The 27033-nt window shown below is 48.1% G+C and overlaps 1 protein-coding gene across 2 annotated transcripts in view; it reads right to left on the reverse strand.

The window, feature by feature from the left end:
• The window catches only part of ST8SIA5 (ST8 alpha-N-acetyl-neuraminide alpha-2,8-sialyltransferase 5), a 69738-nt gene that overhangs the window by 10034 nt on the left and 32671 nt on the right, over positions 1–27033 (reverse strand). For both annotated transcript variants that reach the window (XM_013974426.2, XM_013974425.2), the window contains 2 exons: positions 15533–15625; positions 5840–5926 (listed from right to left, as the gene is read on the reverse strand). In XM_013974426.2, the coding sequence (XP_013829880.1) occupies positions 5840–5926; positions 15533–15625 (180 nt within the window). The remainder of the gene's footprint in view (positions 1–5839; positions 5927–15532; positions 15626–27033) is intronic.

The raw sequence follows: 27033 nt of genomic DNA on the forward strand, positions 1-27033 counted from the left end.
TCACCCCTGTTCGTGTGTCCCCTGTCTTCAGAACCCCTCCCAATGCCCGAGCCATTCAAGGTCCGGCCAGGTCTCCCTCTGTAAGCTCCCGGCTGCCCTGTCCCCATTGGCCGCACTGCCCTCCAAAGTCCCAGAGCACAGACTGGGTACCACTTGCTTTATCCTCTGTCAACTCCCTCTTCACCTGAATGAAAGTCCTTGGGTGGCCAGGACCCTGCCTGTCAGGATTCTGCATAATGTCAGACACATGGGTGTCAACAACCAGGTCCTGCCAACCCTGGGCGAAGCATTCCCATGTCAGCTTTCACAAGAGCCGCCAAGGCTTCTACTACTTCCCAGAAACACTTCCTTACCCAGCTCTAAGGGAAAACCCAGGGATGGGAGCTCTTCCTTGGTTCTTGGCCCCCATAACTAACTCTAGGCGAGGCTAACCCTGCCTGATGGTCAAAAAGCAACACACACACAGTCAACAGAAATGAGCCATTTCAGTGACTGAGAAACTGTCTCAGGAATAGGGAGGGGTCAGAAATTGGATGGTGAGTTGATAATGGGTGGCTTCTTACAGAATGTGGAACCTGGTTTTCAAAAGGTTTTGGGGGTTCATGATTTAAAAAAAAAAAAATTCCTGTGGTTTTCACTGACAAAAACACCCAAACATCAGCTACAGAAGGGTTAAAGCTCAAACAAGCAAGCAGGCTTAGAAAATAGCCTCTGAGGGAGCGTGGGGCTGATGAGGCAGGCTTGGGAGCCAGCCAGGCCGGAGAAGCCTGGTTTTCTCTTCTCTGCAGCTGGTGTTCCGCCTGGCACTGCATTCTCCCAAGTGTGCCTGCAAGGCTTGGTGATGGGGTCAGATCCTAGACACGTCCTGCTCCCCTATTCTGGGGACCCAAGTCCCACCCTGGCTACAGAGGGGCTGGATTTGACCAAGGATGCCAACTGTCCCCGTCTCACTTTGGGGCTATGAGAGCACGAGGGTCCACTTTCTCCGAACAGCAGCAGTGGGCCACGACACACTTCCTCGCCACAACACTGGCTCTGGGCACAGTTATACCCAGCCTCCTGGCGGCCCTGGGTGGAATGGAACACCGTCTCCATGGAGCCCGGATGTTGACTACCAACCAAAGGTGAGGACAAGCTTTCTGGAAAGTTCATGCTGAAAGTTTGGGATGGAAACCTGGGTGCCAGCCTGGCATCGAGGCCTGGCTTCTAGTTTCTGCTCTGCCTTCAGCAGCTGTGGGGCTCGGGGCAGGTCTGCTCCCCTCTCTGGCCTCAGTTTCCTCATCTGGAGGATGCAGGGCTGGCTCTTCTGACCCTCTGTAATCCTGTGATTCCAAGCTTCCAAAGCCCGAGAAGGGTATACACACTCTTTTTTGTGACTCCATCTCTTGCAGAGACTTCACAGGGGAGCTCAGTTGGTTGCTGGCCATAGGGAGTAGGCTTTCCTGGGGAGGGTTGTGACTGAGGCTTTCCAGAGAGAAGGCCAGAGGCCTGGTGAGGCAGGAGCCACCGGTCAGCATTTCAAAGCAGCATCTGGCTGGTCCGTCTTGTCAGCCCACTGGTGAGAATCCCAGTGAGGGAGACTGACTCATATTAACCAAGCTCACGAGTGACTGATACATAAACCAGGAGGCAAGTGTGTCCATTTGGAAGCAGTAGGGGAGGGGAGAGCCTCTGTTACAGGATTCCTTTCCTAGAACTGGAATGCTCACGCCTGTGTTCCAGCACATTCCCCCACCCCACCCCACTGCACCAGGTTCCTACACCTCAGTTTAGAATCTCATCATCAGTGAGCTTGTAATGAGAGCAAAGGGGGAAGACCACTGACCTCGAAGCTTTACCTATTATAGAACATGGCAAGACCTGATGTCACTTCTCTCTCCCACACCTGGAACCACGCCCCCACCACCAGAAGGGGCTCAGCTCTCAGAGCCTCCCCCCAAATAGTGCTGGCTAGTCCCTGCCAAAGGCTCCCACGCGTATCCCAGTTTTTCTCTTGCCACATCATCTCCTGGTGGCTTCGTTATTTCCTTAGATATGTGACTCCCACTGATGACGTTTCTGTGCCGCTCTCAGCCTGAACAACATCCTCTGGCATCTCCTGACCTCACTGACCCCGTCCAGTGCTCACCAGTGTGCCCTCGGTGTGCCTGGGCCTCCCCATCACACACCACCCACAATAAGGCTTCACTCTAAGGTGAAATTGGGGCTGCATCGGCAACACAGATCTTGGACCTTTTCCCTGCATTCTACATCTATGATTTGCGGGTCTCTGCAAACGACTGTTGAGCCTCAGCTGGGCTTCTGCAGCCTCAGGGAGGCCTCTGGTTAGGGGCTGCTGGTACCTGCAGCACATTTCTAAAACATGCCACTTAAAGCCGCCTTTAGACTTGGCCCAGAACTGCAACAAGCTGGAAGAAATGACTTTTATAGAAAATACAAAACACTCAATGTTGTTTGCTTTTCACAGCTTCCCATGCAGGATTCCTTCATGCAGATGGCTCCTCAGCACATTCAAACTACGACCCGCGTTGCTGAAATCCACTTTATACACACATTCCCAGGATCCTGTCAATTCCATTCAATGAGGTCTTCTTGCACTAAAAGCATACCAGTTCAGTTCAGTTACTCAGTCATGTCCGACTCTCTGCGACCCCATGAATCGCAGCACTCCAGGCCTCCCTGTCCATCACCATCTCCCAGAGTTCACTCAGACTCACGTCCATCGAGTCCGTGATGCCATCCAGCCATCTCATCCTCTGTCGTCCGCTTCTCCTCCTGCCCCCAATCTCTCCCAGCATCAGAGTCTTTTCCAATGAGTCAACTCTTCGCATGAGGTGTCCAAAGTATTGGAGCTTCAGCTTTAGCATCATTCCTTCCAAAGAAATCCCAGAGTTGGTCTCCTTCAGAATGGACAGGTTGGATCTCCTTGCAGTCCAAGGGACCCTCAAGAGTCTCCTCCAGCACCACAGTTCAAAGGCATCAATTCTTCAGCTCTCAGCTTTCTTCACAGTCCAACTCTCACATCCATACATGACCACAGGAAAAAACATAGCCTTGACTAGACGGACCTTAGTCAGCAAAGTAATATCTCTGCTTTTGAATATGCTATCTAGGTTGGTCATAACTTTTCTTCCAAGGAGTAAGCGTCTTTTAATTTCATGGCTGCAGTCACCATCTGCAGTGATTTTGGAGCCCCCAAAAAGAAAGTCTGACACTGTTTCTACTGTTTCCCCATCTATTTCCCATGAAGTGATGGGACCAGATGCCATGATCTTCATTTTCTGAATGTTGAGCTTTAAGCCAACTTTTTCACTCTCCTCTTTCACTTTCATCAAGAGGCATTTTAGCTCCTCTTCACTTTCTGCCATAAGGGTGGTGTCATCTGCATAGCTGAGGTGATTGATATTTCTCCCGGCAATCTTGATTCCAGCTTGTGTTTCTTCCAGTCCAGCGTTTCTCATGATGTACTCTGCATAGAAGTTAAATAAGCGGGGTGACAATATACAGCCTTGATGTACTCCTTTTCCTATTTGGAACCAGTCTGTTGTTCCATGTCCAGTTCTAACTGTTGCTTCCTGACCTGCATACAGATTTCTCAAGAGGCAGGTCAGGTGGTCTGTTACTCCCATCTCTGTCGGAATTTTCCACAGTTTATTGTGATCCACACAGTCAAAGGCTTTGGCATAGTCAATAAAGCAGAAAGAGATGTTTTTCTGGAACTCTCTTGCTTTTTCCATGATCCAGCGGATGTTGGCCATTTGATCTCTGGTTCCTCTGCCTTTTCTAAAACCAGCTTGAACATCAGGAAGTTCATGGTTCACATATTGCTGAAGTCTGGCTTGGAGAATTTTGAGCATTACTTTACTAGCATGTGAGACGAGTACAATTGTGCGGTAGTTTGAGCATTCTTTTGCATTGCCTTTCTTTGGAATTGGAATGAAAACAGACCTTTTCCAGTCCTGTGGCCACTGCTGAGTTTTCCAAACTTGCTGGCATATTGAGTGCAGCACTTTCACAGCATCATCTTTCAGGATTTGAAACAGCTCAACTGGAATTCCATCACCTCCACTAGCTTTGTTTGTAGTGATGCTTTCTAAGGCCCACTTGACTTCACATTCCAAGATGTCTGGCTCTAGATTAGTGATCACATCATCATGGTTATCTGGGTCGTGAAGATCTTTTTTGTACAGTTCTTCCATGTATTTTTGCCACCTCTTCTTAATATCTTCTGCTTCTGTTAGGTCCAGACCATTTCTGTCCTTTATCGAGCCCATCTTTGCATGAAATGTTCCCTTGGTATCTCTAGTTTTCTTGAAGAGATCCCTAGTCTTTCCCATTCTGTTGTTTTCCTCTACTTCTTTGCATTGATTGCTGAACAAGGCTTTCTTATCTCTTCTTGCTATTCTTTGGAACTCTGCATTCAGATAACTGATGATAGAAGCAAGATCCGATGCTGTAAAGAGCAATATTGCATAGGAACCTGGAATGTCAGGTCCATGAATCAAGGCAAATTGGAAGTGGTCAAACAAGAGATGGCAAAGGTGAACGTTGACATTCTAGGAATCAGTGAACTAAAATGGACTGGAATGGGTGAATTTAACTCAGATGACCATTACATCTACTACTGCGGGCAGGAATCCCTCAGAAGAAATGGAGTGGCCATCATGGTCAACAGAAGAGTCCGAAATGCAGTATTTGGATGCAATCTCAAAAACGACAGAATGATCTCTGTTCGTTTCCAAGGAAAACCATTCAATATCACAGTTATCCAAGTCTATGCCCCAACCAGTAACGCTGAAGAAACTGAAGTTGGACGGTTTTATGAAGACCTACAAGATCTTTTAGAACTAACACCCAAAAAAGATGTCCTTTTCATTATAGGGGACTGGAATGCAAAAATAGGAAGTCAAGAAACACCTGGAGTAACCGGCAAATTTGGCCTTGGAATGCAGAATGAAGCAGGGCAAAGACTAATAGAGTTTTGCCAAGAAAATGCACTGGTCATAGCAAACACCCTCTTCCAACAACACAAGAGAAGACTCTACACATGGACATCACCAGATGGTCAACACCAAAATCAGATTGATTATATTCTTTGCAGCCAAAGATGGAGAAGCTCTATACAGTCAACAAAGACAAGAACAGGAGCTGACTGTGGCTCAGATCATGAACTGCTTATTGCCAAATTCAGACTTAAATTAAAGAAAAGCATACCAGAAGCCCCCAGAATTTTAGAGTAGAGCAGACCCTACAGCTCACCACTAACCACAGAGACTGGACATCTAGTAGCTTCTTAGCTCTCAAAGACAGCAGAACACTAAGATACAGCTCTTGCCTCCTGGGAGCTTGCAATCTGTCAATTTCAGTTAGAGAGAAGCTCAAGAATAAAGTATAGCCATGCTCCAGTGGCTGGTCTAGGCCGTAGGAGCCCAAGTGCTCTGAGAGGGAGAGCGCTGCTGAGTTCGAGCAGCTGCCCCAGGGGCAGGGTGGGAAGCGGGGCAAAGCCATGGAAGACTCGTGAGGAGCACAGGCCAGCCAGAGACCTCACCCGTCTCACCTCGTGGTCAGGGGCTGTACTGGAGACGACAGCACCGACCAGGCACCAGTGCTGCCAGGACTAAGGGCAGGAACACGGGAGACAGTGCCCCACAAGGTGCCAGCCTCAGCCTGTGTGCTGAGTCAGAACCATCCCTCTCCCAGTTTTCAAAGCCCAATTAGGGCCAGCTACAGGGAAGATGTCCCCTGGGGGCTGGCCTGGCAGGACGAGGGAGATCTGAAGAGGTGGCCAGGAGAACCACAAACGTGGAAGGGCTGGGGAGGACAGATGAGTCATAGATACTTGAACTGGTTGGCTTCAGAGATGTTCATGGCCCATTTGCACATCTGGAGGCTCTTCCACCTGTCGAACAGCTCCGACTGCTTCACCCTTAGGAGTAGAGGACAGAGAGTGCATGAAAGGGCCAGGCTGGACACAGTGTCACCATCCCCAAACACGCTCCCTTCCTGTCCCCCCCTTATGCCAAGTCCTGGGCTAGTCCTTTGTATTCACTGTATTTTCTAATTTGCAAAACCCTTGATTCTCTGGCATCTGGAGCCTAGTGAACTCCTAGAGATAGAAAAGCACCCTCCAGCAAGCCTGCCTTCCATGCACACACCAACCAATCCAGAGTCCACACCCTCAACCACCTCCTTTATGAATGGAGCCACTAGCCCCCTGCCCTCATCAGCCCAGAGCTAGGGATCAGACAACGAGGGGCAGGCCCTAAGCACTGAGCTCACTGAAATCATGCAAACTAGCCAATCCTAAACCTTTTTATCCCACCTTGTCCATTCCTTCCCAAGAAAACATAATAAAGGGTCTCACCTATGCATTCCACTCGCCCCTCCTGCCTCCTGACCAGTCCTGGTGCTTCCCCATGCATCCCTGAGTGGCATGCCATGCCTCCTGTCTCTAGGGATCTGTGAGCAAAGAACATGCTCCTTCACGATAGTCTTGTGTGTCCATGTGTCTTACTACATGTGATCAAAACAATCTGGGTACATTTCAAAACATCCTTCCTCAAATGCCTGCTACACAGGCCTGCACTGTTCTCCCAAGAACATCTGTTTGTAGAGGGTGGGAGACCACTTTCTTAAGATCTGTAGATAACCCCACACTGTGCTCAGCACACAGTAGGGCTGATTGCAAGGACACAGTGCCCCTCTCTTTCTCTTTTCCCAAGGGCAGATCACAATTTCCAGTGACAGAAAGGAAGAGAGGAGAAAACTTCTGTCTGGACAGCCTTCTGTTAAACTGAGCTATCGTGCTGATGCTCACTCACAGCCCCCTGCACTCCACTTTGTGGGAAACCTATAACTTGTCATTACTTCTGCCTGACCATTCCCACTAAATAGTAAATACCAGGCCAGGGCATCATGCCTGACTGTGTCTCTAGTGCTAAGGCTCATAGGAGATAAGCAGTAAATATTTGTTGAGTACATCAATAAATTAATGAATGAATCAATAAGTCTGAGTTCAAATAAAATCTATAAATGTTATTGAATTCCCCAATATGGCAGGATCTAGAGATACTGCGGGGAACAAAGCAACTCCCTGCCTGCATAGACCTTACACATGGAAGCAGATACGTGGGATACCACACCAAAAGCACAAACAGCAAAAGTGAAAATAGACAAGTGGGACTCCATCAGACTGGAAAGCTCTGCACAGGAAAGGAAAGAATCAACAGAGTAAAAAGACAGCCTACTGAACAGGAGAAAATATTTGCAAACCACATATCTGATAAGGGGTTAATATCCAAAATACATAGGAACCCCTACAAAGCAATAGCAAAAAACCAAAGAACCCAATTTTCAATTGGGCAAAGGACTTGAAAAGACATTTCTACAAAGAAGACTTACTAATGGTCAATACCAATAATCATCATGGAAATGGATAGCAAAACCACAGTACAATATCACATCATACTTATTAGAATGGCTATTATTAAAAAAAAAAAAGATGACAAGTATTGGCAAGCATATAGGGAAAAGCTGTTGGTGGGAATGTAAAATGGTATGGCTACTAGGGCAAAGAGTATGGAGATTCCTCAAAAAATTAATAATAGAAATACAATATAGTCAGCAATCCCACTTCTGGATATATATCCAAAAGAACTGAAATCAGAATTTTAAAGAAATGCTTACACCCCTATGTGTATTGCAGCATCATTCAGAATAACCAGGACAGACATGGAAATAATCCAAATGGTCACTGATAAATGAGTGGATAAAGAAAAGGCGTTCAATACATAATATGAAATATTATGAAGCCTTAAAAAAGAAGAAAATCTTGCCATATGTGACAACTTGGATGAATCTGGAGGACATTATCCTCAGTGAAAAAGCTAGTTGCTGAAGGACAAATACTACACGATTCTGCTTGCACAAGGTAACTAAAACAGTCACTCTTATAGAAACAGAGCAGAATGATAGATATCAGGGGCTCCGGGAAGGAGTAATGAAGATTTGTTACAGAGTTTTAATTATGTAAGATGAATAAGTTCTAGAGATTTGCTGTAAAACTTAGTGCCTACAGTTGACAATAGTAGGCTGCACACTTAAAATTTTGTTAAGAGGGTAGGTCTTGTGTTAAGCATTCTTATCACAACCAAAACAAACAAACAAACCCAGATATATAATGCCATGTCAGGGAGTGCTGAGTGCTACAAAGAAAATTGAAGTAAGAGGCTACCAGGATAATATATTGTTCAACACAGGGAATAAAAACAATCCTGTAAAATAACTAAAAATGGTGTATAATTTTTTAAATTTGTGTATCACTATATTGCATACTTGTAACATATAGTATTGTATACTAACTATACTTCAATAAAGAAAAGAAAAAATTTTTCAAAAAGAAAAATGAAGCAGGGATAGAAAAGTGAGTGCTTCAGATGAGTTGATCCAGGGAGGCTTCCCTGAAGAGGGGAACCGCGCACAAAGAACTGAAATTATGCAGGAGTGAGCCACACAAATATCTAGGAAAGGAGTCTTCCAAGCAGAAAGAAAAGTGAGTGCAGAGGCCCTGGGGCAGGAACCTACCCTGCAGCTTTAGCATCCGGACGTCTTCCCTCCAGCTTTCCCAAACCTCCCACAGCAGCTCTTGCCTCTTGAGCTCAGGTGACATCGAAGGAGAGGGGCCATTACACAGTGGCACCCTCACTCACACTGCTGCCCTCCCTTGCTCCCTGTCACCCACAGGTCCCCAGCAGAGCATCCTGCTTGGCCAAGGCCTCAACCACCTCCTGGAAACACAACCCTGGCAACACTGCAGGCTGGGGTCCCACGTTCAACTCTTACCAGTGTCCAGACCCCATTCTCTGTACCTCCAAAGGCCTTGTCACACACTAGACCAAGACCTGGGCCTGGACACCCAGCCTGGAATCCTGGTTTCATTCCCAATTGGCAATATGACCTCAGACAAGTCATTTAATCTCTCTGAGACTCAGCTGCTTTATCTGTAATACAGATATAATAACCTCTGCCCTGCAGATCTCAAAGATCAAATGAGATCTTTGTCAGAAAGATCAAATGAGATAATATGTATAAAATATCTTATAAATTGCTTTACAAATGCAGAAGATCACCTTTACCTTAAAGATGAAAGGTTGATCCCAGGCATTTAACCCCTTTTTCGCAAGACAGGACTATTTTCCAGAAGAGGAATAAAAAAGACTAGATTGTCCTGAGAACAATCTAAAAAACAGAGTTCTTGGGGAAAAAAAGGTCATTAGGAAAGGTTGGAAGGTGAACTCAGGGAATTTTCTCAGAACGTAGAAGTAAAAGGCAAAGAGAGAAAAGATGAGATGAAAAGCTATTCAAGGAGCAATCCAGAGGTATACAACTCTTAGAGGTACCAGAAAGAAGAGGGGAAGAAAACTGGAGGAGGAAATATATAGAAACCCAAGAGAAAGTTCAAGAGAAAGTTCAAGAATTTGGAGTGAGCTCTGGAGTAACAGGTCTCCTGAAGCCCAGGTTCTGATATTCCAGAACCGTCATGACCTGTAAAGACTCAGACAGAAAAAAAATAGATCACACCCAAAGGAAAAACTAGCAGCATATGCTCACACAGTCCTGGACCCTAGGAGATGATGGAGAAGGTAGGTCATCAGCATTCTGGGGATAAATAATCTTCACCTAAAATACCAACACCGCCAAATCAACAAATAAGAGAATTACATTATTTGTACACAGAAGGACTCAACCATTACCCACCAGTTTGGGGGAATTTACCCAAGCATGGGCAGCAGCAAATGAAGGCGTAAAACTAAGAAAGAAGGAGCTATGGGTGAATCCAATCTACGGAGCAGAGAAGGGAAGTGACAACTGTGTGTGACCCACCCAGAGAGCAGCCTGTCCAGGATGGATAAAGAGGATGAAGGGAAACCCTTGGGGGAATGCCTAGTTGATGGAGAGGCAGGGGGGAAAAGTAGGGCATGATAGAGACAAAGTGTTCAAAAGGAAAAAGATGACTAGAAGCTCCAGAAAAAAAAACAAAATGAGGAGGGGTGGAAATCTACAAGAAAGGCAATAGGAATCATTATTTTCTGATCTTCAAATTTTGGAGTCAGCCCATAGAGAAAACCCAAGAAAGGCTTGCTATAGTTACAAATAGAATGTAAATGTCACCAGCCTTGACATTCTCAAGGTAAACTCATGTATGACTAAAGCCAGATACCCTCCTCTTAACAAAGGACAGAACCAACAGATACTGCCAGTATTTGATAGAACAAGAAATAGGTTATCTAGGCAATCTATAGATAGAAGAACTAAAAATAGCAGGACCCCTCAACTGGGAAAAGTGGGGTGGAGGGAGTGTTTGGGCTGGGTAAGGAGGTGGAATCCTCACCCAGCAGAGCAGGGCATCAGCGGACACTAAACGTGGCGACTGTGGCATGCACAGGACTGAGAGGGACGAGGTGACTCCCAGAAGAAACAGCCAAGAGTCATAAGGAGCAGGGCTGGGGGAGAGGGTGTGGGCAGAAACCATCACTTTTTATTACTATAAACTTTGGTAGCTACTTGATTTTCCCAGCCGTGTGCGAGATGATGACCATCCCCTCATCCTCCTCCTTCTTTCTTCCCCTTTTCCTCCGTGGCCTCCTCTGCCCCCACCTAGGTCTCATCCACCGACTCGTTCGTCTAACAGACACGTCCAGAGCCTGGGCAGGGCCAGGCAACAAGACTCAGAGAAGCATGGGCGCAAAGGAATGTCCCAGCCCAGAGGGCTGCCGGCGCTGCTCCCAGCCTCTCTCCTGGTCTCTGTGAGGCTCTGCCTGGGTTCCCCAGGCCAGAAAGATGGGGAAAGGGTGGCAGGAGAGACCCAGGGTGAGGTCCCAGGCATGCATGGTGCTATCTGTGTGTAAGCACAGGCAGCAATTGGTTTAAAACTAAAGAGGCCCTAGAATGGCTAAAATAAAACATAAATAAATTTTACAAGTATCAGGGACAATGTGATTTTGCAACAAATCATCATAGAGTCATTCCTCATTGTATCTGACATTGTCAGGGAATGAGGCCCTTACCATGTGGGAGGTTTTCGGTTAACTGATTTTTACCATTGACTGGAGCAATTTTGTATCAGAATCATTCCCAGATGAATCACACACACTGCCCTGTCTCCTCAGATGGAATGCCAGCTGACATGCATGTACCAGAAGGGCCTCTGGGCACATCCGTCCAGAGCCTTCCATTCACAGATGGAGATTTAACCTTTTCCTGATGACTCATGGTCTCCACTGTGAGCACTGCTCTTGCCTCTGGGCTGGACCACAGTGAAGCCCACAGGTGCCCAGGTGGCATCAGAACCACTAAGATTCAGCTCTGGGGGAGCCCACTGACCTCAGCTTAAGGACTCAGGAAAGGAGTCACTGGGCTTGTTGCTCCCTGAAAAGCAGCCTGTTTCCCCCACCACAAGGGCCCAGACTCCAGGGCCAGGGGACCACATGGAGGGCAACTGACATGAAAGAGACAGAAGGGACAAGGCCCAGAGGTTACCAGCTGGGACGGCCACTCAGCTCAGGAGACCAGAGAGGGTACCCCAAAGGCAGAGACACCTAGAGCCAGACACACAGAGGCCTCATAACCACTAACACAAGGTCCTGACAAGGGACAGAGTGTGGGCACAGACAGTGCGGGGCGGGATGAGATTCTATTACACCCCACAGTGTTTGAGATTTAGGCTTGAAACAAAGGGCCCGGTGGTGATGGTGGTTTAGTCGCTAACTTGTGGCCGACTCTCACAACCCCATGGACTGTAGCCTGCCAGCCTCTTCTGTCCATAGGATTCTCCAGGTGAGAATAGTGGAGTGGGTTGCCATTTCCTTCTCCAGGGCATCTTCCCGACCCAGGGATAGAACCCGGGTCTCTTGCATTGCAGGCAGATTCTTTACAGACTGAGATGTGAGGGAATCCCCTTAAGGGCCCAGGGAACTTCTAACATGATCCCTCTGATAGGACTATTATGGACTGTGTTATAGCTTCTTTGAAATTCCTATGCTGAAGCCCCAAACCCCAAGATCTCAGAATGTGACTCCATTTGGAGATAAGGTTTTTAAAGAGGTGGTTAAGCTAAAATGACATCACCAGGGTGGACCCTACGCCATTACGAGTGATGTCCTTACAATAAGAGGAAATTAGGACGTGGGTAAAGAGGGAAGACCCTGCAAGAGAGAGATGGCCACATATCAGCGACGGAGAGAGGCCTCAGGAGAAACTAATCTGCCGGCACCTTATCTCAGACCTTCAGCCTCCAGAGCCATGAGGAAGCAAAGTTCTGTGGTCTAAGCCCCCTGGTCGGGGGTACTGTGTGGTGGCAGCCTCAGCAAACCAATACAAGGACTCACGCAAACACACAGGAAATATGTGGGGTAGAGGTGTGGGCTGTAACAGAAGGATGGCCCATTCACAGGGTCTCTCAGGCTTCCTGTCTGGATGCTGAGGCAGCCATGAAGAAACTGTCTGCATCTTATAATTTTAAGAATTAATTATTCACCCTTTGTGAACTCTTGGTTATGCTCTCAGTGCCCCAGCTTTCCAGGCTGAGACATTTAAGGGCCTAAGATCTTGGAGTTCTGAGAAAAGATCCGGCTCTCTGCTTACACCTCTGGCTCCCGACAGGGGGCCAGGCAGCCACCTTGGTCACCAAGTCACAGCTCCTCGGCAGAGCATATCCAACGCCGACCGCAGCCTACTCCTCCCACCCTCCCAAGGGCCCCATGGCCCTCAGACAGAGATAAAATCTAGATCCTGGCCGGCACTGCAGGACTCACAAGCTCCAGCCCTGCCTGCCCTCCAGCAACCCAGTTCTGGTATCCCCTCAGGCCGGTCTCAGAGCCTGGGACACAGCGGGCCCTTCCTGGCCCAGGCCTCTGCAGGCACCGTCCCCCTCATCTGGAATCCTCTTGGCCCAATTAACTCCTTGCCCCCTCCATGGTGTGGTCCGCTCAGGGCTGGGTGGGATGGATAGAGAGGGAGCACCTCCTCGGCTTCCTCTGGAAGCTTCAGACCCTTGGTCAGAACAGGGATCGTGAACAATGCTGCTGATCCCAGCTGGATACCTGGCCTTATCCCCAGACCCTCAGTCAGAACAGGGGCCATGAACAATGAAGCTGATCCCAGGTGACCCCTGGCCTTAACCCCAGACCCTCAGTCAGAACAGGGACTATGAGCAACGCTGCTGATCCCAGCTGGATACCTGGCCTTAACCCCAACCCCTGGTCAGAACAGAGACCATGAACAATACTGCTGATCCCAGCTGGACACCTGGCCTTATCCCAGAACTTCCCTGTACAACTAAGCTGATGGGGTCTGTAAATGTCAGCAAAGCTGCTGCTGCTGCTGCTGATTCCTGGAAGAAAAGGGGTTGGGGGGGAACATTCACTTTTATTGAGCACCTATTGTGTGTGCTGCTGTGACATGCACTCCTGGGCTATGTATCTGTGACATCATATGGAAAAACCTGAATGAACTCTTGGCCAACTCAATACTTTCACATATGTTATTTCAGCTAATCTTTACTGCAACCTAAAAGTAGGTTAATAGTGGCTCCATTTTTATAGGAAAGGAAAGACTCAGAGAGGTTGAGTGATTTGTATAAACATGCAGAGCTGCTAAGGCCCAAGTGGGCTTTAGACCCCAAGTCTGCCTGACCCCAAGGCCCATGCTCTTTCAATGACCCACATGATCACGTGATCATGTCAAATGGCTAAAGGAGCAGCAGCTCCTGCCGTGGGCCTGATAGTGGTGCCAGGATCCTGTCAGGGTTCCTTGAGTCCACATTAGTGCCCAGCGCTGCCTGGCTCCGATTTCTTCCACATCTGAGTGTACAGTTGCCCCTTGAACAGCACAGGGCTTGTGGGCAGCCCTCTAGATCCACAGTTCCTCTGCATCCACAGATTCAACCAACCTCAAGTAGCACTGCAGAACTCTCGCCAAACATCTGCATATAAGTGAATCCGTGCAGTTCAAACCCGCTTTGTTCAAGGGTCAACAGTAATGGTTTTCAAGTCAACATGCATCCTGTCATGATTAACAGGGCGCAGACTCTTCTCAACTCCTGGCAGTCCTGTGAGTGAGTGTCCAGCATGTAATGTGTCTTCCCTCGCACCAGTTGTAAAAGAGCGATGCACTGGGGTGGGGAGGGACCAGCACGGTTCTCTTGCTATCTGCGTGCTGGTTTATGTGGACTTTCTGGAAGGATGCATGAAGATACATGGGTGGCCTCTGAGGAGGAGACTGAGGGAGGGGAGGTCTGTGGAAAGGGGGCTTCTCACTTTATGCCCTTTTGTACCCTTATGGCAGAAAGTGAAGAGGAACTAAAAAGCCTTTTGATGAAAGTGAAAGAAGAGAGTGAAAAAGTTGGCTTAAAGCTCAACATTCAGAAAACGAAGATCATGGCAACCGGTCCCACCACTTCATGGCAGATAGATGGGGAAACAGTGGAAACAGTGTCAGACTTTATTTTTCTGGGCTCCAAAATCACTGCAGATGGTGACTGCAACCATGAAATTAAAAGATGCTTACTCCTTGGAAGGAAAGTTATGACCAACCTAGATAGCATATTAAAAAGCAGAGATATTACTTTGCCAACAAAGGTCCATCTAGTCAAGGCTATGGTTTTTCCAGTAGTCGTGTATGGATGTGAGAGTTGGACTATAAAGAAAGCTGAGTGCCGAAGAATTGATGCTTTTGAACTGTGATGTTGGAGAAGACTCTTGAGAGTCCCTTGGACTGCAAGGAGATCCATCCAGTCCATCCTAAAGGAGATCAGTCCTGGGTGTTCATTGGAAGGACTGATGCTGAAGCTGAAACTCCAGTACTTTGGCCACCTGACGCAAAGAGCTGACTCATTGGAAAAGACCCTGATGCTGGGAAAGATTGAGGACAGGAGGAGAAGGGGCTGACAGAGGATGAGATGGTTGGATGGCATCATCCACTCGATGGACATGGGTTTGGGTGGACTCCAGGAGTTGGTGATGGACAGGGAGGCCTGGCGTGCTGTGGTTCATGCGGTCTCAAAGAGTCGGACACGACTGAGTGAGTGAACTGAACTGTACCATTTGAAAGCTGTATGCTTTAAATAATAATTTAAAAAATGAATAAATATAAAAATTTTAAAAGACAATAGCAAGAGGTCAATGCTTAAGCCACAAAGTACTGAATTTCAGGACAGACACTCCTGTGTCCTCTTCAATTTCTATACAAGAGAGCTCCATGATAACTGTGGAGGCTGGTAATTGAGCCGGGGACTGGAACACAGTCACCAGAGGTGACCTTGCGAACTTGACATTTTTCATAAAACATAGTCATCCCTACATCCAGCCCTCCGGGGCTCTCCAAATGCCAGAGGCCCTGGGGAAGCAGACCTAATTCTTGCTCTGTCATGAGCCACCAAGTGTCCTATTTCCTTGGGCCATGCCCCCACCCAAGCCCCTGCCCTGCCCGCCCCCATGCACCAGCCAGCACCCACCACCCACCCAGCCAAACTCACATGGAGAGCACCTTCACTTCCAAGATCTCGTGCCTCAGCTCCAGGCATCTTGTGGAGTTATACTCAAAAGGGCCCTCGTAAAATTCAAAGTACCTGGGAACCAACAGGGACAGAGGTTACTACACAGAGAAGTGGGCAGACTCCCGGGAACCTGTTGGGGTTCTCAAGCAGGAATAGGGGGCAGAGGGGTGGTGTCCCGTCAAAGTAATAGCATAGAGCAAACCAGCCCTTCCCAGCAAATGACGTGATGGGGGTCTGCCTCCAGGCCCGCTGGTTTAATCACTGGTTGGCTAATTACTCTTAGCACCCCTACTACTCTGGGAGAATAAGCATTTAGGCCATGAACCCGTTTCAGTACATCACGACATTTTGAAGCGGGCTTGGTTCCACATGGTGACTCTGGATACATCCTCATTCGCACTCCTCCTAGGACCAGTCATCGAGAGAGGCGGCCCTGGAGTCAGTCAGCGAGGCTACAGGGCCTTTCCTCTCCTGCCCCTTTCTCCTCCTCCTGGGCAAGTGTCCAGCAATGACAGCCACAGCATAGCCGAGAAAGCACAAGCTGCTTTCCCACTGTGAAGAGAATTTCCGCTCCCATCAGCTCATTGACGTTCATGCTCGCGTTGTGACTACGTGAGATCCTTTCTCCCCATTTGGCAGCTGAGAAAACTGAGGCTGAACAGATGGTGCTCCAGGCCATGCTGTCAGTGTAGAGGAGCCTGAGCCAACACAGTCCCTTCTGCAGCTTCACGCAGAATAACAATACCAACTTCAACCAGCACCACTGAGCCCTTGTCACAGGCCAAGGCCCCGTACTCTACATGGAGGTATTCACTTTTTTTCCTTTTTAATTGGAGTTGTGTATTGTGTTAGTTCCAAGTATACAGCATGGCGACTACAAGATAATGGGTGCAATTCCCTGTGTTATACAGTATCTCCTTATTCCTTATCCATTTTGTATCTAGTAATTTCTATCTGCTAATCCCATATTCCTAATTTATCTCTGCCACCTCCCCTCTCCCTTCTGATAACCAGAAGTTGGTGTGGTATGTCTGTGATTCTATTTCTATTTTGAATGCACAATCACTTGTATTACTTTTTGTCATTGTTTAGTCACTAAGTCATGTCCAGTTCTTGGTGACCCCGTGAACTGTAGCCTGCCAGGCTCCTCTGTCCATGGGATTTTCCAGGCAAAAATACTGGAATGGGTTGCCATCTCCTCTTCCAGGGGATCTTCCCGATCCAGGGATCCAACCCATGTCTCTTGTGTCTCCTGCATCGGTGGGCAGATTCTTTACCACTGAGCCACCTAGGAAGCCCTGTATTACTTTTTAGATTCTACATGTAAGTGACACCAAATAGTATTAGTCTTTACCTGACGTAATTCATTAAACATAATATCCTCTTCTAATCTGTATCACTAGCCCACCAGAGCACTTGCCCAGAGCCATGTGGGTGGCAGGTGGCAAAGCTGGGTCACGAAGCAGTGCATTCAGTCAAGATGTTCTTGTCTGCCCACTTTATAAGGACAGTTGGTGACCCCTGGAAAGGGCCCTCTGACCTCCTACAGCCATACCTGCTAGTTCACACCAGCCCAGGGAACATCCGCAGAGTGGGTGGGGCAGAGAGGGGCAGGGGAGGGTGACCACCAAGATAAAACACGGTAGTTCCCTGCCAGACTCGGCCACGAAGGCAGAGGGGCCTCCAGGGCAGAGGCCAGGTGTACCCTCTCCTCATGGCCTGTCTTTCTGGAGGTCGTCGGAAGACACCGGGGCTGATGAAGCTGGGAGAGTGGGATCCCAGGACAGCCCCGAGTCAAGAAGCCTGCAGGCTTAGCCTCTAAACTTGGGGCAGAGGCCTCTCTACAGCTAGCCCTGGAGAGCCAGAGGTCGGGGTGGAGCCCCAGGATGGCATCTGGGCTCTGCAGGCCACAGCCAAGGATTTAAAATAAAGTCAGTCCTTGCGCATTTCCCACAAACCTTCCCAAAACATGGCAGCAGCTGTTTCACAAATATTCTCACTAACTTACATAGACAAACTTATGTCTGTGGTGCTTTAGAAATACTGAGACATCTATCCAATTAACTGGCTTCTTTTTAAATAACTTAAATATATATTCGTAAATATTTGTTATTATTTTACTATAATTTAATTTTAAATATTATAATCATACATTTAAGACATTTTAAATATATTTTAGAATATTAAAAAATATTTTACACAACAAATTGACTCCTATCGATACAAAATAAATCATCTCCTACTTTTCATGTTATAAAAGAATTTAAGCAGATTTCGTAAAGTAATGCTCAAAATTCTCCAAGCCAGGCTTCAACAGTACGTGAACCGTGAACTTCCAAATGTTCAAGCTGGATTTAGAAAAGGCAGAGGAGCCAGAGATCAAATTGCCAGCATCCGTTGGATCATCAAAAAAGCAAGAGAGTTCCAGAAAAACAGCTGCTGCTTCTTTATTGACTATGCCAAAGCCTTTGACTGTGTGGATCACAATAAACTGTGGAAAATTCTGAAAGAGATGGGAATACCTGACCACCTGACCTGCCTCTTAAGAAATCTGTATGCAGGTCAGGAAGCAACAGTTAGAACTGGACATGGAACAACAGACTGGTTCCAAATAGGAAAAGGAATACATCAAGGCTGTATACTGTCACCCTGCTTATTTAACTTCTATGCAGAGTACATCATGAGAAACACTGGGCTGGAAGAAGCACAAGCTGGAATCAAGATTGCCAGGAGAAATATCAATAACCTCAGAAACACAGATGACACCACCCTTATGGCCGAAAGCAAAGAAGAACTAAAGAGCCTCCTGATGAAAGTGAAAGAGGAGAGTAAAAAAGTTGGCTTAAAACTCAACATTCAGAAAACAAAGATCATGGCATCTGGTTCCATCACTTCATGGCAAATAGATGGGGAAACAGTGGAAACAGTAACAGACTTTATTTCGGGGGGCTCCAAAATCACTGCAGATGGTGATTGCAGCCATGAAATTAAAAGATGCTTACTCCTTGGAAGGAAAGTTATGACCAACCAGACAGCATATTAAAAAGCAGAGACATTACCTTGCCAACAAAGGTCCGTCTAGTCAAAGTTATGGTTTTTCCAGTAGTCATGTATGGGTGTGAGAGTTGGACTATAAAGAAAGCTGAGCCTGAAGAATTGATGCTTTTGAACTGTGATGTTGGAGAAAACTCTTGAGAGTCCCTTGGACTGCAAGGAGACCCAAACAGTCCATCCTAAAGGAAATCAGTCCTGAATATCCATTGGAAGGATTGATGTTGAAGTTGAAACTCCAATACTTTGGCCACCTGATGCGAAGAGCTGACTCATGTGAAAAGACCCTGATGCTGGGAAAGATTGAAGGCAGGAGGAGAAGGAGATGATAGAAGATGAGATGGTTGGATGGCATCACCGACTCAATGAACATGAGTTTGAGTAAACTCTGGGAGTTGGTGATGGACAGGGAGGCCTGGCATGCTGCAGTCCATGGGGTTGCAAAGAGTCGAACACAACTGAGCAACTGAACTGAACTGAGGCACTGAAGATCCTAAAATATCACTCTCCTTTTTCTGTTTCCTTTATGTTTTACAGTTTTTTTCATTGTCTTTCTCACTTGGCAAACTCACATTGATCCTTCAGTACCTACCTCAAATGCCCCTCCTTCTGGGAAGACTTTTCTAATGCTCACTCTCAGGTTATTCTATACATTTTCTCTTAATTAGAGCAGATAGCATTGTATTATAATTGTCTGTTTATATATCTATTTCCCTTTCCAAATGAGGAATATCTGAAACATGTGGAATCTGTCTTTGTTATCTCTGCATATTTGCACTACAGAGACAAGAAAGCTAAAAACTACATTTCCCAGACTCCTTTGTAGCTAGGGTCCTCCAGGCAATTTAGGTTCAACCAGTCAGTAGCTTCCCTGGAGGCTCAGAAGGTACAGAATCAGCCTGCAAAGCTGATTCAGAGATTCAATCCCTGGGCCAGGAAGATCCCTGGAGAAGGGAATGGCAACTCATTCCAGTATTCTTGCCTGTGAAAATTCTTCCCATGGACATAGGAGCCTGGAGGTCTATAGTCCATGGGGTTGCAAAGAGTCTGACACACCTAAGCAACTAACACTTTCACAATCAGTAGCATGAGACTGATTCAGAGCCATGGTCTAGAAGAATGTCAAGGCTCAAGGCATTGTTTCCCTGGCAGAATGTGGCAGAGGTGGCATGGCTCTTGGAAATTGCAGTGGTGGCGGCACCTTCATGATTTTATCAGAGGCTTCCACAGTGGCCCAGTTTTACAATGCAGTTTGCAGAGACATTCTTGGAAGCTGGCCTAGAGTTTTTCTTCAGCTTTCCCAGTGATTCTGTGCTAGCCTTACCCTTAGTCAATCCCTTTCTGCTTTAACTAAAATGGTTTCTGTTATATGCAACCAAGAACAAGGTGTCAGCCTGGGGCTAAAAAAAAGTCCATGAGCTTGTCTCTAACTTAGGTCATTTTTCCATCACACAACAGTAAGTGAGGTCTGGTGTCTTATCACAAAGATCATCATTTGCAACCACAGCCAGTGACACTGAGCTCTTGGGAATCCACTGGGTCTTCTGAAGCCGTGATCTCAGGCAACTACTAAGAAACATTCCAGATTCTAATGACATAGAAGATAATTAAGAGGAAACTTATACTAGTGTTCTCAGGAGTTGGGACACTTACAGACACACCCAGGATATGCCTCTAAACCAGCCGTGTGGCTTTGGGTAAACCGCTTCACCTCTCTGAGCCTCTTTTTTATCCTCCTAAATAATTTGAATGAGGTGGTATCTGAAGTCCCATCCAGCACTAAGATACAACCCCAAAGTTTCTTCAGTGTTTCCCACTTAACTAACCAAGCCAGAACAACTATGAATTAATGATCCATAAACAAGGGAATGTTTACCGGCTTCCCTGGTGGCTCAAAGAGTAAAGAATCTGCCTGCAATGCGGGAGACCTGTGTTTGATCCCCAGGTAGGGAAGATCCCCTGGAGGAGGGCATGGCACCTACGCCAGTATTCTGCCTGGAGACTCCCCATGGACAGAGGACCCTGGCGGGCTGTAGTCCATGGGGTCACAAAGAGTCGGACATGACTGAGGGACTAAGCACAGCAAACAAGAGAAACTCTCAAAGGAAGTTAAAACCAATCAGCACCTCCCTTTGATCAGCCAGCCCCTTCGTCACCTTCACAAGCCATCCTCACTTTCCCTCTGCCAGCCTCCACTCCGTCTCCCTTTCTCTTGCATCCCCAATATCATCACTTGGCAGTTCAGTGATTCCAAATGGTCTCACGTGGTGTGTTTAGTGGCTATTAGATGGCAAGGGTTTCAGAATAGGGTTCACATCCTTCTTTGCCCATCCCTAGCCAGGGGCCCATTATTTCCATGAGCCTTAGTTTTCTCATTTGCAAAATCAGCAAAAAAAAACGAAGTACACCTGTGGCAAGATAAGATAATTGGCTGAGATAAGATAATGATAAGAATCTCAAAGAAAGCATTAGTATAGTGTCTGGCACACAGGAAGTGCCCAGAAAATGTCTATTCCCCTTCTTCCCCTTTCTCCTGCCATGAAAGGACGTGATCTGCCAATGGAGGCCCAGTGAGTCAGAGACGTGCTTACAGTCCCTCAGCTGGCTGAGGACAGAGATGAGAAAGAAATGCATAGCTCAGAAGTTCTCCACCATCTGGACTGGTTGCCATTCTCCTGCTGTTATTGGGAAACCTCTCCCCCATCACCCTGAGGGTAAAGCCCACGCTGAGTTCTTCTTTGACGTAGGGATGTCCCTGATCACTGCATCTCTGCTGCAAACTCCGTGGATTAACTGTGTTTCTGATGCTTTGACATCTGGGGCTATCCTGGCCCCAGAGAGACTGTCTCTCCTGCTGCTACTGCTAAGTCACCTCAGTCATGTCCGACCCTGTGTGACCCCATAGACAGCAGCCCACCAGGCTCCCCCATCCCTGGGATTCTCCAGGCAAGAGCACTGGAGTGGGTTGCCATTTCCTTCTCCAATGCATGAAAGTGAAAAGTCAAAGTGAAGTCGCTCAGTCGTGCCCGACCCTCAGCGACCCCATGGACTGCAGCCTTCCAGGTTCCTCCGCCCATGGGATTTTCCAGGCAAGAGTACTGGAGTGGGGTGCCATTGCCTTCTCCTAGAGCTAATCAATTCCTAGATATGGTAAAAACAAACAAACAAACAAACAAAAAAACCTGTGAGCACACCTTCATGTGCAAACCAAGCAAGCCAGAGCTCACACTCGCCACCACCTCCTCCTCCTCCTCTTTCTCCTCCTCTCACACTTAGGGCCACCTATTCCTCTGCCCTAACCACCCACAGGCCAGCTACCAGACAACTTGGGGCAGCTCTCTGCCCCAGAGCCCTCTGAAATTATTAAAACAAGCCAGTCTTAACCCCGTGTGCCTGCTCATCCGTTCCTTACACAGAAACCACAAGAAAGGCTTTTGTCCACTTTTCCCTTTGCTCCTTCTGCTTCTTGACTGACGCTGGTGCCTTCCCGTGTGGCCCTACATGGTATGGTATGGTCCCGTTTTTTAGGATCTGAAAGTATAAAAACCTCTTCCTTCCTGACCGTCATTTCCACATCTGTGTGTCTAACCACACCTGATGATTTTAAAAAAATCCCAGGCACCCTGAAAACATTGCATGTGGTACCCCAGCCAGGTAATCACAATCACTCCAGGCCTAGGTCTAAAGCCTCATTTTTCCATCTGAAAAAAATGGAGCTAATATAGCCCTTGCTTCTTTCTCCAGCCTATCTGGGCTGTGCTTTTAGAAGGCTGTGCTGTTCCATCTCAGCCTCTAAAGATAAACGACTTGAGGAAATAAGACTGTAAGCAGCACACTGGGTCATTCCTCGATTCTGCTTCTGAGAGGAGGCCTGAGGATGGCATTCTGGAGGAAGCCATAGAAGTCCCTGCTTGCTCTGGATACTGGTCATCATGCAGACATCAAAATGATGCTGAAATTTTGTGTATAATGACATGAGAAAATGATATACACGATAATACTGAGTGAAAAAGCAAGCTACAAAACTATGATCTCCAAAAACAATTATATATACATATGTGAGCCCATGGGAAAGGATGATAACAAGATATTAATAGTAGGTTGCTCTAGGTAGAGAATTATGATTTAAAAAAAAACTCTTTTCTACATTTTTATACACTTTCTGTAATGTAGTTATGACTCTTATTATCGGAAATCACTAACAAATGCCCTTTTAAGCCACAGCTCTTTCTCTAAATATCTCAAGCATTGCCATGAGCTGCTAGAAGACTGACGGCCGCAGTTTCTCCGACCTCCCTAACTCCACGAGCCTCTCAAGGTGAGCTAGTCACTATCTCTTCTTTGAATTCTGGAAAGACGATCTCTACCCAGTTCAAAGGGGAGGAGATGCTGGCAGGACACCTCACAGGTATAAATAGTCACCGCCGGTCACATCAGGAGCCCAGCTCAGCTCAGATGCCACTTGGCTTCCGGCAGCCAAAGCCGACGCTGGCCAGGCTGCATTCACCCTGCCCCATCTCTGTGCCCTTGGGGAGGTGGGGGCAGGGCTGGGCAGCGCTGGCTGCCTGATCAGCAATGGACGGCCTCCTTTAAGTGAGAAGACAAACGCAAATGTGGCTGCAGCTGCTGAATACTGGGTCCTGTCCTCCCACAAGGGCCTGGGCTCCAGCTTTGCAGGCTGAGGGGGCCTCGTTTCAGCATGCCCTGGCTCTAGGGTGCAGAGTCTGTCTCTGTCATTCCTCCTAGCCCTTCCCCATAAGCCTGCCCCAGAGAGGGCTCCCCTGTCCAGCCTGAAGCCCCCTCCAGAGCTCCATCTGGACCATGGAGTTCACTGGGGCTACAATACTTTGAGCCCCAGCAGTCACTGGCTGGGAGAAGGTGAAGTCCATCCAGCAGTGTGTGTCTCTCGCATACACCACTTCGTTCCCAGACACTGATGGTGTTCCAGACAACAGGAGCCCAGGGAGGTCCCTGTGTCATTCAAGAGCCCCACTGGTATGGGTTGAGGCAAGACTGGAAGTAGGGGGTGCTGGAGGCAGAGACTGTGGAGGCTCAAAGTGAAGCAGCAGGTGCATTCACTGAGCTGAATGCATGTCCCCCCAAAATTCATATGCTGGAACCCTAACCCCCAAGGTGATGATATCAGGAGATGGGGCCTTCGGGGGTAATGAGGTCATGAGGCTGGTGCCCCTTGAATGGGATTTGTGCCTTTATAAAAGAGACCCCAGAGAGTTCTTTAGCTCCTTCCACCATGTGATGACAGTGTCTGCCACCCGGAACAGGGTCCTCGCCTGACCGTGCTGGCGACCACACAGGCTCAGACGCCCAGCCTTCAGAGCTGTGGAAAGCAAATCCCTGTTGTTGATGAGCCTCCTGGTGTGTAGTATTTCATCAGAGCAGCCCGCACAGACTAAGACAGTGAGCGTGTGAGGAGTGGGTCTCAGGTGAGAGGATGGGATTCCCTAACGTGTGAAGGAGCTGCTGGACGAAGAGCAGACGGAAGTGTCTAGGAGGTTCCGGAAGGTAAATCAAGGAGCCCCAGCTGAGCGTGAGGGAGGGAAGATTTGCAGGCCCAGAGGGGAGGCCTACAGTGAAGGACCGGCCTCTCTTCCAGGCTCCAGGAGCCCCACTGCCCACGGTCCCAGCACAGCCTCCACCAACATCAAAGAAGGGGTTGCAGGCTGTGCATGGCTACATGGAGTGGGCACCTGGAGAGCCTAGCTGTCTTCCCTTCTAAGCATCCCCTAAACTGATTCCCAGATGGATGCTGGTCCTCTTAACCAGACCCCAGAGCCCCTGTCCTTTCCATTCTCCGTTTCCTTCCATTCTCACTCCTTTCTGTGGCCTCCTGTCTTTGCTAAGGAACTAGTATGAAATTCCTGACGATGGTCCAGGAGGCAGGAAGCGTGGGAGCCGTGAAGGAGAGGAGGAAGAACGGACCGCTGGAGGGAGGGACAGACGGTCTGGGGAGCTGACTGGGGAGTGAGGAAGAGGTAGGGCCAGGGTCATCTGATGTGAAAAGCCGGCCCCAAGGGAAACCTCCTACCCAGCTGTGGGCCCACCCAGGGGACCCCACTGGTGATGGAGCAAAGTGGGAGTTTCACAGAGGAGGAGGCAACTGAGGCACAGAAAGGCTCATGTCGGTGGTTATTGGACCAGGAGACTCAATTCAGACACAGCCAAGGTCCGCAAAGCTTGCTGGCCAGGAGAGCTCACAGAACGACCCCATCGGAGGCCTCTCGGAGCCCCAACAGCCCTGCTTTCACAGTCGGCCTCCTCTGCCTGCCGCCAGAAGCCCACACTGGGTGCGTGGGAGGAAACAGAGAAGCAGTGCCATCTTACTTAGACAGAGCCCGAGAGTTCTGGTTATTTATTTTTCACCCATTATTTAAAATAAATTAATAGAATGAGGATTCTTTAAAAAAAAAAAAAAGTAGTTTCATTCCAAATAATCTGCTAAACTTAAGGGATATTCATAGAAAAATCTGGCAGTCAAAAAGCAAAGAAGAACATCCAGATAGCATATCAGAACCACAGGAGGAATTTTTCCATTTTAAACTGAACCAAATAAGGAGGCAATTCCATCCAAAGACTGCTGATCACTCTCCATCCTCTCTCTCGATAATTTGATTCTCTCACAATACTCGTGTTGATGCAGGTGACCCCCAGATTCAGACTACTCTCCTAATCTCTTATTTATTTATGTATGTCCTTTTCCCCAGAAGCAAAAATTGACCCAAAAGGCTTATGCTAAGCCAGCCTGCACTCAAATGCAGACGTGCAGACCCCACCCCTCAAAGTTGTCACCACACCTCCTCTGTAAGTCCTCCGTGGGAAAGTCTTTCCCTTGGGCTAACCTTGCCACCCAGGGTTCCTCTTTGAAATCCAGGACCCGCAGGAGGAGATGGAAGGAACACAAAGCATAGAGGCTGGGGGTGAAGGAGAGCGCAGAAGGTCAAAAGTGGGAAAGAGACAGGAGAGGAGGGGATGAGACGCCCTCAAGATTGTCTTTTCTTGCCTATAGTGTTCATGGCAGCACTGGGAGAAAACGTGCATGTCAGTTACCTACTTAGATCAATACGGCCATTTTAGTCCAGTCTAACAGCCAGGAGCTGAGATGCCTTGGCAAGGACAGCCAAGGAGACCCAACCTAACCCAACCTTGGGTGTCTATCCACAGCCCGGAAAATAGAATCCCTCTGAATGGCCCACAGGTGCCAGGACTCAGAGTTACAGAGCAAGGGGTGTGTTCCAGCTCCACCACCCACCGCCACCTGGAAGTGGGGTCTCAGTTCCTCATCTGTAAAATGGGGGCAATGACAGCACCCCCTCAAAGGTCTGAGGGTAACGCATCAGGCGCCCAGCACCATGCCTGGCACACAGCCAGCCCCTAGTAGCGCTCAGCCATGGCATCATTGCCTGTCCACGTCCAATCCAAGTCCCTCCCCTCCACAGAAGCACCTCCAACTTGTACCCTAGGCTCCCGGAGCCCTCGCCAGCTGCATCACACAATTTATTCCCTAATTATACACTGTCATGAGACAATTAGGGAACAATTCAAGACAGCATAATAAAATGCTAAATTCAATTCAGTCAAGTTCCTTCCAGCTCTGAAATATGATGATTCCACACCCCAGGCATACACGCTCGCCTGGAACGCAGACCTTGACCCAGAAAGAAAGGCTCTTTCTTTCAGAAAGAAACACACATTCACTGGGCCTGCTGTTCTGCGGAGCAAAGAGGCGACTGTGTCGCCAGTCTGGGGCCTGCCTGCTACTCCTGTTCTGGTGCTTCTTTCCCCATGGGAAGTCCCCAGCACCCCAGGTGGAAGCCCAGCAGCGCAGGGAAACTCTGTCCTCAGCTCTGCTCTACAAGTGGTCCTTCCCTGTCTTTGCAAACCATCTCCTGCCATGTGGTTCCGGACCAGGGGGCCACGGTTGTATGCACCCTGGGAGGAGGCGCTGCCTGTGGGCTGGGTCTGAAGTAAGAAGGTTCGGAGGGCCCTGACACTGCACACACAGGTGGTCCAGCCCCCTTCTCTGGCACAGGAGCATCCTTGGGATTTGGGGAAGGCCTGAGCAAGCATAGAGGGGCTCATGTGCACTGGCTGGGGAGTTCTCTGTGTGTGATGATAGAAATTGCTTCCTTCCCTGATACTCAGTTGGTAAAGAATCCACCTGCAAATGCAGGAGATCCTGGTTTGATTCCTGGGTTGGGAAGACCCCCTGGGAAAGGGAAAGGATAGACCCACTCCAGTATTCTAGCCTAGAGAATTCCATGGACTATTGGGATCACAAAGAGTCAGGCACAACTGAGCGACTTTCACTTTCACTCACCCCCCACCCCCAACCCCGATGCAGACACATCTTACAGAACGTGGAGTAAAAGTGGCTATCAGGGAAAGCTTCCAGGAGGCACTGGAGTGGGAGG

This window comes from Capra hircus, chromosome 24 (assembly GCF_001704415.2).
Source record: "Capra hircus breed San Clemente chromosome 24, ASM170441v1, whole genome shotgun sequence".
Taxonomy (NCBI): Eukaryota; Metazoa; Chordata; class Mammalia; order Artiodactyla; family Bovidae; genus Capra; species Capra hircus.